Genomic DNA, 17,134 nt, shown 5'->3' on the forward strand with positions numbered 1-17,134 from the left:
TCCTTCAGCGCTGAACGTCTATCTTCTTCTTCCGTGCTGTGAAGTATTCTTCTTCTTCCGGGCTGTGACGTCATCTTCTTCACTTCTCCAGATGTTGACACGCCGGCTCTTCTCACTGAAATGACGGATGCGCGCCTTGCATCGGACCTATATAGGCCTCACAGTCCCATCATGCTCTGTACCTACCCATGTGATACCTACCGTATCGTCACAGAAGAAGCCCCCCCTGGTAAACAGAGCTAATAAAGAAGACAGGGGGGGCCTCCGGAGCTGAAAAATAAATTATTTTAAAAACCCTTGTGTGGTGTGTTTATTAACTTTGACATTTTTCCTCCAGGTGAATGGGTAGGGGTACGATGTACCCCATATCCATTCACTTAGGGTGTGGGGCCGGTATCTGGGGGCCCCCTTATTAAAGGGGGCTCCCAGATTCCGATAAGCCTCCCGCCCGCATACCCCGACAACCAACGGCCAGGGTTGTCGGGAAGGGGCCCTGTCCTCATCAACATGGGGACAGGGTGCTCTGAGGTGGGGGGGCCGCAGTGCGCCCCCCTGCCCCAGAGCACCCAACCCCCCCATGTTGAGGGCATGCAGCCTGGTATGGCTCAGGAGGGGGGGGGGGGGCGCTCGCTCGTCCCCACTCCCTTCCTGGCCGGCCGGATAGCGTGCTTTGGATACGGGTCTGGTATGGATTGTAGGGGGACCCCCTACGCCGTTTTTTTCGGCGTAGGGGGGCTCTCCTTACAACCCATAACAGACCTAAGGGCCCGGTATGCTCCTGAGGGGGGAACCCATGCCGGATTTTTATTTAAAATCCGGCGGGGACTTCCCCCTCAGGATTCATAACAAACGCCGCACACGTGTAGAATTGGCGGGAATCCAAGTCGGATCTCCCGTCGCTTCTATGACGCGCTTGCTGGGATGTGCTGTCACTATTCCAGTGAGTGCGAGATGTCGGCGAGATCTCGGCACCACGTCGCCGAGAATCAGCGCGATGCTGTCGTGCTAAAAACACAATATCACAAACACCTACTGTAGGGGTTGATTTACTAAAAAGGCTAATAGACTGTGCACTTTGCAAGAGCAGTACCTCCTGAGCTTAGTAAATGAAGAGGATATCTGCTGACTTGCATCATCCAATCATGCACAAGCAAAAATGCTGTTTTTTATTTTATTTTACTTGCATGTGATTGGTCATTCTTTGCAAAAGTGAAACTCTACCTAATTTCCTAAGTTCTGGAGCAACTGCACTTTGCAGAGTGCACAGTCTATTTGCCTTAAAGGAGTTGTAAAGGCAGAAGGTTTTTTATCTTAATGCATTCTATGCATTACGATAAAAAACCTTCTGTATGTAGCAGCCTCCTAGCACCCACTAATTACTTACCTGAGCTCCCAGCGATGTCCACAAGTGTCTTAGCTAGCCGGGACTCTCCTCCTGATTGGCTGAGACACAACAGCAGCACTATTGGCTCCTGCAGCTGTCAATCAAAGTCAGTTAGCCAATCAGGTGAGAGAGGGGGTCTGAATGGACCCACAGAGCTGTGACTCAGCTTGTGTGCCCCCATAGCAAGCTGCATGCTGTGGGGGGCACTTGACAGGAGGGAAGGGCCAGGAGCACAGAAGAGGGACCCGAGAAGAGGAGGAACCGGGCTGCTCTGTACAAAACCAACTGCACAGGGAAGGTAAGTATAACATGTTTTGTTTAAAAAATAACAGACTTTACAATCACTTTAACCACTTCCCGACCGCCGCATGTAGATATACGTCGGCAGAATGGCACGGACAGGCACATCAACGTACCTGTACGTACCTGCCTAGACGTGGGTCCGATCGGGACCCCCTCCGCTGCGTGCGGCGGTCGGGTTCCCTCGGGGAGCGATCCGGGACGACGGCGCGGTTATTTGTTTATAGCCGCTCCGTCGCGATCGCTCCCTGGAGCTGAAGAACGGGGAGAGCCGTATGTAAACACGGCTTCCCCGTGCTTCACTATGGCGCTGCATCGATCGAGTGATCCCCTTTATAGGGGAGACTCGATCGATGACGTCATTCCTACAGCCACACCCCCCTACAGTTGTAAACACACACACAGTGTACACCAAATCCTACAGCGCCCCCTGTGGTTAACGCCCAAACTGCAACTGTCATTTTCACAATAAAGAATGCAATTTAAATGCATTTTTTGCTGTGAAAATGACAATGGTCCCAAAAATGTGTCAAAATTGTCCGAAGTGTCCGCCACAATGTCGCAGTCACGAAAAAAATCGCTGATCGCCGCCATTAGTAGTAAAAATAAATAAATAATAAAAATGGAATAAAACTATTCCCTATTTTGTAAACGCTATAAATTTTGCGCAAACCAATCGATAAACACTTATTGCGATTTTTTTTTACCAAAAATAGGTAGAAGAATACGTATCGGCCTAAACTGAGAAAAAAAAATGTTATATATGTTTTTGGGGGATATTTATTATAGCAAAAAGTAAAAAATATTGCATTGCTTTCAAAATTGTCGATCTATTTTTGCTTATAGCTCAAAAAATAAAAACCGCAGAGGTGATCAAATACCACCAAAAGAAAGCTCTATTTGTGGGGAAAAAAGGACGCCAATTTTGTTTGGGAGCCACGTCGCACGACCGCGCAATTGTCTGTTAAAGCGACGCAGTCCTGAACTGTAAAAACACCTTGGGTCTTTAGGCAGCATATTGGTCCGGGACTTAAGTGGTTAAGTAAATAATGAAAAGGAGCCCAAAACAGAACACAGATGTAAGCTCATAAAACAGAATAGAAGGCATCACGTTTAGCTTTATATATATATATTGGAAATATATGCAACTTAGCTGATTTTTGCTGGAAAGCATATTTCAGAAATACACTATCTGTGTAAAGGGTGCTCATGAGAGCTGGTAGACATTGTGATGTGTGTCAGTAATACATACAGTTAGAGCAATATTGTTTAACCACTTAAGCCCCGGACCAATATGCAGCCTAAAGACCCAAGGTGTTTTTACAGTTCGGGACTGCGTCGCTTTAACAGACAATTGCGCGGTCGTGCGACGTGGCTCCCAAACAAAATTGGCGTCCTTTTTTCCCCACAAATAGAGCTTTCTTTTGGTGGTATTTGATCACATCTGCGGTTTTTAGTTTTTGCGCTATAAACAAAAATAGAGCGACAATTTTGAAAAAAAAACAATATTTTTTACTTTTTGCTGTAATAAATATCCCCCAAAAACATATATAAAAACATTTTTTTTCCTCAGTTTAGGCCGATACGTATTCTTCTACCTATTTTTAGTAAAAAAAATCGCAATAAGCGTTTATCGATTGGTTTGCGCAAAATTTATAGTGTTTACAAAATAGGGGATAGTTTTATTGCATTTTTATTTTTTATTTTTTTTTTACTACTAATGGCGGCGATCAGCAATTTTTTTCGTGACTGCGACATTATGGCGGACACTTCGGACAATTTTGACACATTTTTGGGACCATTGTCATTTTCACAGCAAAAAATGCATTTAAATTGCATTCTTTATTGTGAAAATGACAGTTGCAGTTTGGGAGTTAACCACAGGTGGCGCTGTAGGAGTTAGGGTGCACCTAGTATGTGTTTACAACTGTTTGGGGGTGTGGCTGTAGGAATGACGTCATCGATCGTGTCTTCCCTATAAAGGGAATGACGCGATCGATGCGCCGCCATAGTGAAGGACGGGGAAGCCGTGTTTACACACGGCTCTCCTCGTTCTTCAGCTCCGGGGAGCGATCGCGACGGAGCGGCTATAAACAAATAGCCGCGCCGTGGTCCCGGATCGCTCCCCGAGCGGACCCGACCTCCGCATGTAGCCGAGGACGTACGTGTACGCCCATGTGCCTGTACGTGCCATATTGTGGACGTATATGTACATGCGGGGGTCGGGAAGTGGTTAAGCAACTTTTTTTTTTTTTGGGACTATATATAATTCAGTACCTATCACAAGGCAATTATGTTTTGTATTCTGAGATAATGTATGTTTTATGCCAATTTTTATGCTACAAAAATAATATAGTTATTAAAGTGTTGCTAAACCCACTACAGTAAAACCAGTCAGTATATGCAGTAAAGCATGCCTGTTATACTCACTGTGGAACCTAAGGGGTTAATCCTGTGCATTGTGTAAAAAGGCAGTTTGATCCTGGCTTATCTGATCCTCTCCTTCTTCCACTGTCCCCTGATTTCCTGATAACACAGAGTCTATGGAGTCAGGATGCACGTGCTCAGTTTGGTGTGTATTGCTAGCAAGTTTTTTTTTTTCTTGGGAGGGTGCATGTGATCAGCACAGGACCAATCAGTAATGTCCAGACAGGGGGTCAGGGGTCTTGCAGTCTCATAGGATAATCAGAAAACTCATCCTACAAGCTTTAACCAGTGCTTGGTTGGACACTAATAAAAGTCACAAGACTGCTCTAACTGCTGATGAGAAAAGGCATTTAGCAGTTTATATTTACTGAAATAATTGCAGCTAATAATTCTAGCTAACACTGTACAAGTAGTAACAGCAACAGCTTTGTTTCTTTCAGGATACACGTTTTACATAAATACATGAAAGATGTTCATTGTAAGTACCCCTGTCAGTGATCAATGGTTTGTCTCAAACCTTAACAGCTACATCAGCAGGTCAGGTTGTTCTGTTGGAAAACAGCAAATTTATTGCAGGATCACCAAGGAAAGAAAGCCTAAAAAGGAAAATGAATGCAGCCACCACATCTAAGTATTGGTAAGCTGCAATATAATAAATATTTGCCTTTGGATTTAATACAGCTTTAAGGTCAAGCTGTATTATACGGAAATAAACATGCCTCATTTATTTTTTTAAATGCAGAAGGGGATAAAACTCTGTGTTGTCAGTCCTAGGAGAATCAAACTGTCCCTTCCATACCCAAGCAGCAGCCCAGCTCATCTACAGTATATGCCCCCCAAACACTGCCCTAATCAACAGCGGCCAGGGAGGGAGAGTGATGCTGATTAGAGCAGTGCCCAGTGTGGAGTGCTGGACCACAGCAAAGCTTGTATGTGAGAGTTGTCAGACTTCTTTTCTATCTGCCGAATGCAATAGAGGGTTTAACCTAGACCGGTTTTCTGATTGCGGGTTCCCCTAGATAACGTTTATATCACCAAAGGTACAGAAAAATAATATATCAAATATATTATTAAAAATATATATTTTTTTTCTTTTGAATAACAAAATAAAAAAAGGGGATAAAATTGTATAGAAATGGCAAGTACAAATGTCACAATTTTACAGGACAGCATGGTACAATGAAATTCCCGACATGTTTAACCAATAAATCGGGCTTTTTCAAGGGAAACTGTCCGCTGAGAGGTACAAATTAGGTTTTTAACCTAATGAAAAAATAGAAAATATTTTTATTTTTATTTTTAGCTTGCTTGCTTTATATTATCGTTTTGTACAGAAAAATACATGATCTCTGGGAAAATAATCAAAATGACCAGTAAAATATAGTGCATGCATGAGGCAGCCAAAGGGGGGTAGTTGGGGGGGTGGGGGGGACTTGTCAATAGGGAAGACAAATGATAGATGAGTAGAATCTTTGATGTTAAGATGAAAATTAAAGCTAGGGATTTTGCTGACGCTGATGCCGCGTACACACGATAATTTTTCAGCATGAAAAAAAAATGTTGTTTTTCAGCATGTCGAAAAAACAACGTTTTCCCAACTTCATCATTAAAGCGCGGGTTCACCCTAAAAAAAATATAGACTGTTATATCCAGCATACTGCTGACATCAACAGTATGCTGGATTATTTTTTTTTTTCGGTCTGTACTTACCTTTTTCCGTCGTTTTCACCCGGCTTCCGGGTTCTCGATCCCCCGGGGAGTAGGCGTTCCTAAGCTCTGCATAGATGATTGACGTGTGCGTCATCGCCTTCTGAAAATATCCAAGTGGGACTCGGGAATCTTTACGGCGCCTGCGCAGTCAGCTCTACACGGCAGGTATAGCGCCGTAAAGAGCCGAGTCCCCGTCGGATATTTTCGGAAGGCGATGATGTGCACGTCAATCACCTATGCAGAGCTCCCCGTCGGGGAAAAGGAGCGACATGCCCACTCCCCGCAAGGAAGAAGACCCGAAAGTGCGGCTGAAGACAGGTAAGTGTACACATAAAAAAAAAATGACAACGCTACAAGCCTTTATTAAGGCTAGAGATAGGTTAGGCAAAAAGTTAATTTTAGGGTGAACCCCGCGTTAAAACGATGTTGCCTACACACCATCATTTTTAAAAAATTATCTAGAAAAGCGCGGTGAGGTACAACACGTACGACGGCACTATAAAGGGGAAGTTCCATTCGCCTTTGGGCTGCTTTAGCTGATTCCGTGTTAGTAAAAGACGATTTGCGCTTTTTTTTCTGTTACATCGTGATGAATGTGCTTACTCCATTATGAACGGTAGTTTTACCAGAACGAGCGCTCCCGTATCATAACTTGCTTCTAAGCATGCACAGGTTTTTTACGTCGTTTTAGCCCACACACGGTCATTTTTTACAACCCAAAAAAACCTGAAAAATGATGTGAAGCCCACACACAATCATTTTAAATGACATTTTTGAAAAACAGCGTTTTTTTTATGCCGAAAAATGATCGTGTGTACGCGGCATGACACCTGCTGGGATTATCACTGCTGACACCAACAATTAGGCTTTTTTTCTGTCTCACCATCATTTCCATGTAACTCCGGGCTGTATCTGGTCTAAACCATACCACTACACTACAAGCCATACACTGGGAAGCAACACCCACTTTTTTGGCCATGGCCCCTAACTGTGCAATGGTCAGACCCTTTTTTTATTTCAATCCCTTGCAGGTGACTTATTTGCACCACATTTATCTTGGCAATCCCTTCCAACTGTCACTCTTAATTTTTTTTTTCAAATGTTGGCAACTATGGGTTTCTTTTTACACTTGTACACCATCTATAGGACTGATTTTTGCACATGCTAACCAGTAATGGTTTACTGTTACATATTTCTGACCACTGTACTTTTTATGGCTCAATGTACTTAAAAGACTACAGTCAACTGTATGTTATTACACTGTGAATGATTTATATACACCATTGCATCCCACATTTTCTGACTAAACGTTTACAATGTTACAGTTTGAAAAGGAAAGTCAAATTTTAATAACATAAAATTGATTGTGTTGTTAAAAAAAAAAAAAAAAAATACAATATGTCTTGTGTAGCAATTAAATATGCAACTTTTTATTAAAATAGGTGTTCTTAGCTTGGCATTACAAGCTGATCTGAGGTGAAAAACATACAGCATTTGGTTATTAACATATGCTGAGTATAGAGAACAAGCTCTAGAAGTCATCCTAAACCCATATTTTAATTCCTATTGCCAGCTCTATTATTCTGTGTTACAGAGGTGGACACTGTGAGTTAGGAGTTGGCCAGATTTGTAAATATAGTTAAAAGGAGTGTAACCCAGTGGGTCGTACAATAGAAGCAGGGCCGATACAAGAGTTGGGGGAGCACAGTGAGAAGATTGAAATGGTAATTTGGGGGGATTTGTGTTGAGAGGGGGATGGGGAGGATTATTGGTATGGGGGGTAATGCTAGAAAAGGTAATATGGTAGAGGGAAAGATAATTTGTGCTACAATTTTTTTTTGGGGGGGGGGGGGGGTTTGCACTAGTAAGGATGATTGGGGGATATTTGTGCAAGGAGGGGAAATTCAGGGGGGGGGGATTTATGCTAGGAGGGGGGTTGAGGGGAAAATGTGTGCTGAGAGGGGGGATTTGGAGTAGGGGGAGGGGATTTGTGCTAGGAGGGGTATTTTTTTCTTAGGGGGGTGGGTTGTGCTTAGGGGGAAAACATGCAGATTAGTGCTTGATTTTATTTGTGGGGGTGTTTTTTCTGACACACAATGCTCATACATCTTGGAGGGGGGGCACAGTTTCGTATGTTTGCACTGGGCTGTACATGACCTTGTCCCGGCACTGTATTGAAGTAATACATAGTTGAGATTTACCTCTTCCAGAAGGTTCTGATGAGTCTCTCCAGAAGAGTTCTGTGTGGCTCGGAAATCATTTGGTGTCCTGAAATCTGCTGGAATTTAGAGTAAGGCACACATAGCTGCCCACTAAAGAGAAGTAGTCCTGAATGAGCTAGGAGTTTTTTTTTTTTTTGGGGGGGGGGGGGGGGGGGGGTTTACTATGTTTTCCCTACTGTTTTTTTACACAAGTGTGGAATGTTTCTTTAAACTTAAATTAAGATCGTACAGACTATTTGTATTCCTCACAAAACATTTATTACGGTAGTTTCTTCATTTGAGTAAGTATTCCTGACAATTCTCTTCACAAAGAACCTTTCCAATTATGCTAAGCATGAAAGCAGATCCCCGACAACGTGATCAGTTTGCATCCCTGCTTCTTCCTTGGGAACTACAAGACTCTGTGCCAACACATGGCATGCCTGGATTCCCCTAGCCAGTCAGCCAGAGTTACGTAGATCTCCATGGAGAAACTAAACTGGAATCTGTGACATTGGTGGAAGCCATTGAGGTTAATATTTAGACACTGCTCCCAGCCTTCAAAGCTGTGAGAAAAAGAGGAGAGCCAGTGGTCATGTGACCACAACTAAAAAATATGTGCAAGACATGTTTTGAGAGAGTAGTAAGAGTAGAGTGTTATTATGTTTTTTCAAGCCAAGACTTTACAAGTGTTTCAATGAACTCGCTAAAGCATTTTAATGTGACTTGCACCTTATTCTTTACACCCACTACATGCCAAGGCCCACTCCTGAGACTTATGCCTAGTACCATAGGTGTGCGCAGCCTATTGCATTAGGGTGTGCACCCCAAAGCTCAAACACACACTACCGATCATTCAGAAAGTGAAGGGGCTGATAAATGCATATTTACCAGCCCCTTCCCTCACTCATCCTAAAACACCCCCGGCAGGAGAGGAGGGAAGCCGGTAGTGTTGCAGGGGAAGCCAGGGCAGTAGGGGGAATCTGGGCTGCACAGGGTGATTAGGGTGTGCCTGGGCACACCTACCACACACTGTGCGCACGCCTATGCCTAGTACACATGATAAGAGAATCAAACTAAAAATACCACTTTCTTTTTCATACATCATGGGATACAGAGTTGGCTAATATTCATTACCTACTGGGTTATACTCCATCTCTAGATGAATGGACACTGGTATACAAAGTCTTAGACAGGAAGTGATCCCCTATATAACCCCTCCCATACTGGAAGTACATCCGTTTTTACCAGTGTTTGCAAGGTGGATGGGCTCGTTTCTTTGTGGGACTAGAGACCTGGAGTTCATAGAGCACAAACAAACGTGCCCATCCACCTTGCAGACACTGGTAAAAAACGAATGTACTTCCTGTATGAGAGGGTTTATACAGGGGATAATTTCCTGTCTAAGACTTTGTCTACCAGTGTACATTCAACTAGAGATGGCATATAACCCAGTAGGTAATGACTATTAACTTTAATAACCTATTGGTTTTAAATATAAGACTAGCATGCAAAAAAAAAAAAAAAGACGATCATTAGTCCGATATTCTTATTGTGTGTACCAGGCTTAAATGCAAATTCTGAATGCATCTTACTAGGTTGTCTGGGGGTCATTTAATTTTAGCCTTGAACTATAACAATCTCTCTATGCCACTAAAATGTTACACTAAATGTAAAATTAAGAACAGTAAAATACACTTGAAAAAGTGCATGTAAAGCCAAAACTTTTTTTGTTTTGTTGTGTTTTATATGGTATGGATGGTAGGGTATGAAAAGTCTAAAATCCCCAAAAAATTTTTTTGCTGTCTGTGTCCCGTAGGTGGGAATTTCCCTTCACCTGTCTTGTAGTCTCAACAGGAAGTGAAAATCTCTCCAAAGTGAACAGAATTTCCATCATAGAGAATTGCTACAGGAACAGGTAAGCCTATTGGAGGATTTGATTTTTCCTCACCTTGCTGTGGTGGAAACAAAATGTGGGATTTCGCCCCACTTTCTGTCTTGGTGACAATGATCACCAGGACAAAAAAAAAGGATGAATTCCTATGGGACACATAAAGCAATAAAACCTATAAAAAGAGTCTAACTCTTCTCTACTCTGTTCAAAACTGAAGAACAAAATGCTGCCTTTACATACATTTTAAGAAATAACCCTAGGAAAAAAAACTGTAGTTTACACCGAATTTTAAATACAGCACCAATTTCCCATAACAAAAGCAAGGCAATTATATAAATCATTGCAACTAAAGCTCATTAAATACAAGTTTTTCAGAGTCATTTATAAAAAAAGACTACCTTCGTATTTTAGTAAACTAACCCACAATAATTTAATGACGATATATAAAATACTAAAATTAGAATACATTTGCATTCTTCTTCAATCTTCCCTTGAAGATACTTGCGAGAAAATACAATAAATCATAATAAATCATTCCTTTGCAAAAGATAAATATTTCTCTAGAAGCTCTACCAGTTTCCCAAATAATCCAGAGCCACAGTTGGTCCTTTGTTGCTACTGAATGTATTAGAGGTAGCTGGTTTCCTGTATTAGCTACAAAGAAACAATCAAGCTGTACCTATTAATCACTTAAACATCTCAGACAGAGATTAGATTTAAGAAACATTATCATTTATGGATAAAAATAAATTCAAACAATTAAACCAATGGTGTCTGAGAAAATGTTAAGTCAGCCCTAAATGCCTTACAAAGATTTGATCTTTAATTAAGGTTTAGAAGGTCCTGTTTAAAAAAAAAATATATATATATATATATATATATATATATATATATATATATATATATATATATATATATATATATTAATTATAGTCTGAGCACGTGAAACCACATAAAGACACCACCACAAGACTTACAACATAGACCTGAGGTATGCCCTGGTCAGCTGGTCGGTACACCAAAAAGGAGGCATACCCAAGATAAGTAATGGTTGATTGTAGAAGAGGGACGTGAAGGAAGTGCCCTGTAAAGGGGATGGGAGGGAGGGTATCGTGCACTGGAACCTTAGTTATAATATATATATATATATACTTACAGGTAGAGGTAGGGGTGCAACGGATCAAAAAACTCACGGTTCGGATCGTTCCTCGGATCAGGAGTCACGGATCGGATCATTTTTCGGATCAGCAAAAAAAAAAAATTGCAGCCTCACTGTGCCTCAAATTGCCGCCTCACTGTGCCCCAAATTGCCGCCTCCCTGTGCCTCAAATTGCCGCCTCCCTGTGCCTCAAATTGCCGCCTCCCTGTGCCTCAAATTGCCGCCTCCCTGTGCCCCAAATTGCCGCCTCACTGTGCCCCAAATTGCCGCCTCGCCAGGTTGGAAGAAGTGAGAGGGCAGCCAGCAGGGCTGGATTTCCTTTCCCTGCCACCCCAAAGCCAGGTTTTGCAATGCACCCCCTCCCCACCAACCGAACCACCCCCCCCCCCCCCCCGAGAATAGCAGTTGGATGGCAGGGGCGGCATGGTTAGTTCAAATATTTTTTATTTCTTCTTTTTTTTTTTATTACATTATCATTTTTTTTTTGTAGCTTGTCGTTTTTACTTTTTTAATTTTTGTATAATTTTCTTATTTTTAATATTATTTTTCTTCTTCTTTACTTTTTAATTACTTATTTTTTTATTAATTGAATTATTATTTCTTCTTTTTTTTTTACATTTAACTTTATTGCTATCACACAAGAGAAAACAATTCTCTGTGTCATAGCAATTGAAGGTGACAGGTTCTCTTTGTTAACCCTGTCACCTCCAAAAACAGTCCTCACAGTTGAGATGGGAAGAGCACAGCTTACCCATCTCACTGTGTGCTATTTGCAGCAAGGACAGGAGACTCGTCAGCTGGGGGGAGGAGGAACGAACGGACGGACGGCAGGTGGAGGGGGGGGGGGGACGGACGGACGGCAGCTGGGGGGGACGGACGGCAGCTGGAGGGGGGTGAACGGACGGACGGACGGACGGCAGCTGGGGGGAGGGGGGGGTTATCAGAGCCAGCAGGGAGAAGTGTGGGGGGAACGGATGGACGGCAGCAGCACATTGTCTCTGCTAGAAACCAACTGAACTCACCGCCGTCTCCACTCCTGCTCGTACACAGCCCCACCTCCTCCTAAGCCCACGCTGTAATAGACAAAACACATCAGCGCATTGGACACGCATTCTGTCTATCACAGCGTGGTTAGGAGCAGGCGGGCTGTGTGCAAACAGCGGAGACAATTTCAATGTGTTTTTTTACCGCTTTGCTCTGCAGTCCCGCGGCACGCCACGGATCACGTGTGTGCCGATCCAAAGTCATTGATCCGTGCGGATCACGGATCAATGACGATCCGTTGCACCCCTAGGTAGAGGTCACATATACAAAAGATATACAGAAGATATTAAGTGTTTTGTGATATCACAGATGAGAAATGGGCAAGGGTTAGGCAAGAGGGGTAGGACGTTACCTACCTGACTGTTATTCAATATCAATAATTAGCTTTTCTGTGAAATTGTTACCAAGTATCTGTTAATTGTGGCAATCCCTCATCAGCTTGCTACATTAAGGGTTCTTTTGTAATCACCAGCAATGACATCATGTGTCAAAAGTCTGACAGGAGTTGTCAGAAGTCATTTAACCTGCCTGGCGGTATTCCCGAGTCTGACTCGGGGTTAGATTTTCCTGCTGCGAGTGGTAACCCCCCGAGTCAGACTCGGGCTTGCCTCGCTGGATCCACAGGCACTGTTTACTTACCTTGTCCCTGGATCCAGCGATGCCACCGCGCTGTGTGAGCGAGCGGGACCTCGCTCGATTCACACAGCGTCCTCCTGTGCCGCCGATCTCCGTTCCCTGCGACGTTACGACGCACGGGGACGGAGAACGGCGCCAAATTCAAAAAAGTAAACAAACACCTTACATACAGTATACTGTAATCTTATAGATTACAGTACTGTATGTAAAAAAAACACCCCCCCCCCCCCCCCCTTGTCCCTAGTGGTCTGCCCAGTGTCATGCATGTTCTTTTATATAATAAAAACCTTTCTTTCTCCCTGCTCCCTGCAAACTGTAGATTGTCCATAGCAACCAAAAGTGTCCATTTATGTCAAAAATAGTTTTAGATCAGCTAAAAAACAGCGATAAAAAATTATAATCACTTGCAGAATTGTGCGATAGCGATTTGTGGGGAAATTCGTCATAAAAAAAAAATAATAATGACAGCGACAATTCTGCAACTGAGCAAATGTCAGTGATTTTGATTTGATTACATTATTGAATATTTTTTATTATAATTATATTATTATTTGTTATAATTATTTATAATTATTTATTATATTATAATTTATAATTTTGTTTTTAAAAAAATGTCATACCCGGGATGCCTATTAGAATCTTGTTTGGTCAGATTTAAGTGAGTTATTTCTAAAAATTACAGACCTACAATATAAAACGCCAAATTTCCTTGCAAATAATGGTACCGCTTTCAGCATGTTTTTTCTGAAAGAATCATACCGCCAGGGAGGTTAAGTCTTCAGTAAATCACTGAATCCTCAGAATCAGGTGCTGCCTTTCTATTACATGTGGGTGACGCACCAATAAATTCTAGGTTACACTAGAGTTTAATGTATATTCTAATGATCAGTACTTTCTGCAAATAGTAAAACTGATTAAATTAACAGCTAAAGCCAGTTTAGAGCTCCTGGTCCCTTTAAGATAGCACAGTGACATTTCTGACTTTCATGCTGCCTATAGGATCCATTCCAGCCTGTTGTGTCGAAAAATAAAGGTGCAGTCGCACAATAATGATGTCATCCCTCAGCTCTCCCTTCCTGGCAGTGTCCCTTTGTTGTCTGAGGTGGCAGAAACTTGAGTGAGTAGCACTATAGAAAGAAATTGCTGGTACTTGCCAGTGGCTAGCCAAAGCTGAGCCCCTCATATATTTTCATTTGATCAGAGAAATTAAAGCTCATGTAAGCTCCCATATCGTAATTGTGACTGTTGGCAGAATAGGCAATTTTTTTACTTGATTTATTAACAATTTTCTTGTAGCATCATATTAAGAATTAATGTTGATTTTGATCGGTTAACAATTTTCTTATTTTCATTATTTTAAAAGCTATGGCAATCATTCTGCATAAATCCAACCCATCCCATTTACACCTGAGTATTTTGTAGCTTGAAGTGCACACTTTTAAAATTTTTAAAAAGCCATGCTTGAATTGTCCCTGTTCACATTTGAGTGCTTGTAGCTCAATGCCTAAAGCTCTGAAGCCTCGTACACACGTCCGAGGAACTCGACGGGCGAAACACAACGTTTTGCTCGTCGAGTTCCTTGTGAAGCCGCCAAGGATCTCGGCGAGCCAAATTTTCCCATTCCCGTCGAGGAAAAAGAAGACATCTTTTTGGCCCGACGAGATCCTCGACGGTTTCCTCGTCGAAAAGTGTACACACGACCGGTTTCCTCGGCAAAAAAAAAAACCCAGCAAGCTTCTTGCTGGTTTTTGCAGAGAAACTTGGTCGTGTGTACGAGGCCTCAAAGGTACAAGAGCTACCTTTGAAGCAGAATGGTGCATTTTTTACCCTACTGACTTCAATAATGTGCAAAAAAGGATTAAAAATGAGCTTTAAACATGTTTTTCAGGTGATACTATAGTAAAATTCTACAGGGTCAAAAATGTGTGGTCATGCTCAATACTCTGCATCTCATTCCTAAAAAAATGTGCAAAAATTCACAAAAAAGCCCCCAAATTTTCATACATATGCTACATTCATGTGTGAATGGGGGCTAAAAAAAAATAAACTGGTTTGTATTATTAGTTTGATGGTTAGCTAAAATGAGTGAGTATGCAAACAAGGGCTTATTTATATGAGGATTAGGATTAGTGTTACAGTTGTAGGTGGGATACATTTTAGCGTTACAAGGCAGGGTAATGTTGTTAGAGCTGAATCCTACCTAATCTCTGTAGCCAGCCTGAAGCCTAGTACACAGTAGTACCCTAGTGAAGCCTAGTACAAAAAAACCTGACAGCTCAGGAGGAGCCGCTGTACTACCTATCCAAACTTAGTACAGTGATCACCCCTTTTGTTCTCTATAGTGTTCTGACAGGGGGAAGTGCCCAGTCAGAAAACTCAGGTCTAAGAGCGATGATTGAGAGCCAATCGGCAGACCTTTTTCAGTCATGCCCCTTTAACAGCAGCTGGACGAACAGCCGGCTTCTGTCGGACTGACTCCAGTACATTCGGGCTGAATGTCGTCCGGTTTCTATTGAACCGGCCAATGCCGGCTGACATTCAGCCAATGCGTACTAGGCTTAAAGTGTTACTAAACCCAGGATCCTGCATTTACTATATTGGGTCTCCCACAGTACACAAAACATGAAAATGATAAAAGGTATTTAGCAGTTTTTATTTACTAAAATTATTTTAACAGCAGTCATGTGACTTCTAACAGTGTTCGGCTGAGCACTGGTTTAACCTTGTAGGAGGAGTTTTCATTCTCCTCTGACTGTCCTATAAGGCTGCATGACTCCTGATTCTCGAACTGGACAGTGCTAATTGGCCCTGTGCTGATCACATGCACCCTCCCAAGAAAAACATAAATAACTCTCTAGCAATACCCACCAAACTGAGCATGTGCAGCGTGCTCCCAAGGCTCTGTTCTATCAGGAGATGAAATTGGGCACAGTGGAAGCGAGGGACCATCGCAGAAGACAGGATCAAACAGCCTTTTTACACATTAACTCCTTAGGTTCCACATTGAGTATAATAAGCATGCTTTACTGCATATACAGACTGATTTTACTGTTGTGGGTTTAGTAACACTTTAAGTCACAGAGAGGATAGTAACATTCCTATTCAATTCCAATATTCAATAGTAAGAACTAGTGATTTTCACCAGAATAAAGTAACCATGTTTTTTGCTTCAGCAATACAACTACACATCAATGTTTGTAACTATATGGTCACTTTCACACTGAGGCGTTTTACAGGCATTTTAGTGATAATAGCTAATAAATAGCTCCTGCAAAGCGCCTCTCCTGTCAGTGCTTTCACACCAGAGCGGTGCGCTTGCGGAATATTAAAAACAATTCCTGCAAGCAGCATCGTTGGGGTGGTTTAGGAGCGATGCAAAGCGCTTCAGCAGCGGCACTTTGCAGGTGCTTTGAACCCGCTTTTTAACCCCTTCGGGGGGTTAAAAGCACACTTCTATTGGCAGCAAAGTGGCGCTAAAACTAGAGGCACTTTACCGCTACCGCCCCCACCGCTTCAGTGTGAAAGTGCTCTTAATATAATGTAAACGTAGTTTCTGTTACTTACCTTGGCAAAATGTGGCATTGATGCGTTTGTAACCTTGAGGACATTCCATATACTGGGAATATGCTGGATGGCCTGGAAAAAAAATGTACACCTTCAGTAAGTTGTTTTTAAATAAACCTAATCATCAGTTTATATTATTGATTTACCCATGTTGCCCATTAGAGCACTCTCATGCAACAGTAAATCTATAAGTAATATTTAATATATTTTTACAGCACACCAGTAATAGCCAATCAAATAGACTTGAAAACACTTTTTATATCTTTAGTTTATTTAGGCTTCTTTATGGTTGCATGTGATGTGCCTAGCATAGCTTGGTAAGTAATGTCTTTTCAACCTCACAAGAAAGTAGGAATTGCCCTAGGCTCATTTAAATACCCCAGTCCCTCTAGTTGCAAGTTGTATCTCTGCAGTATGCACTGAAAAGGTCAGATGCAAAAATAAAAGCTACTGCACATCGGATGTATCAAAAAAGTCTTAATTTGTCATATACATGGTCCACAAGCATGGCGATGGCACGCTTGGAAAAATCAGTTTGTAAATACTATATTTATTGGCGTATAACACTCACTTTTTTACCCTGAAAATAGATATAAAAAAAAAATGGTTAAAAGACTGTATGCAGAGAGGTGGTAAATGATTCTTACTCTGGATAGTCTGAAGTTATCAGTGGTGTACCCCAAGGTTCAGTGTTGGGACCCTTACTTTTTAATATATTTATAAATGATATAGGGTCTGGGACTAAAAGTATAATTTCAGTTATTGCAGATTACACCAAAGTATGCAAAACATATGCATGCATCATACATACTAGG

The 17,134-nt window shown here is 41.9% G+C and overlaps 1 protein-coding gene across 4 annotated transcripts in view; it reads right to left on the reverse strand.

The window, feature by feature from the left end:
- LTBP1 (latent transforming growth factor beta binding protein 1) overlaps window positions 1-17,134 on the reverse strand; it is a 447,138-nt gene that overhangs the window by 157,368 nt on the left and 272,636 nt on the right. For all 4 annotated transcript variants that reach the window (XM_040350808.1, XM_040350809.1, XM_040350810.1 and 1 more), the window contains one exon: window positions 16,320-16,391. In XM_040350808.1, the coding sequence (XP_040206742.1) occupies window positions 16,320-16,391 (72 nt within the window). The remainder of the gene's footprint in view (window positions 1-16,319; window positions 16,392-17,134) is intronic.

Source organism: Rana temporaria, chromosome 4 (genome assembly GCF_905171775.1).
Source record: "Rana temporaria chromosome 4, aRanTem1.1, whole genome shotgun sequence".
Taxonomy (NCBI): domain Eukaryota; kingdom Metazoa; phylum Chordata; class Amphibia; order Anura; family Ranidae; genus Rana; species Rana temporaria.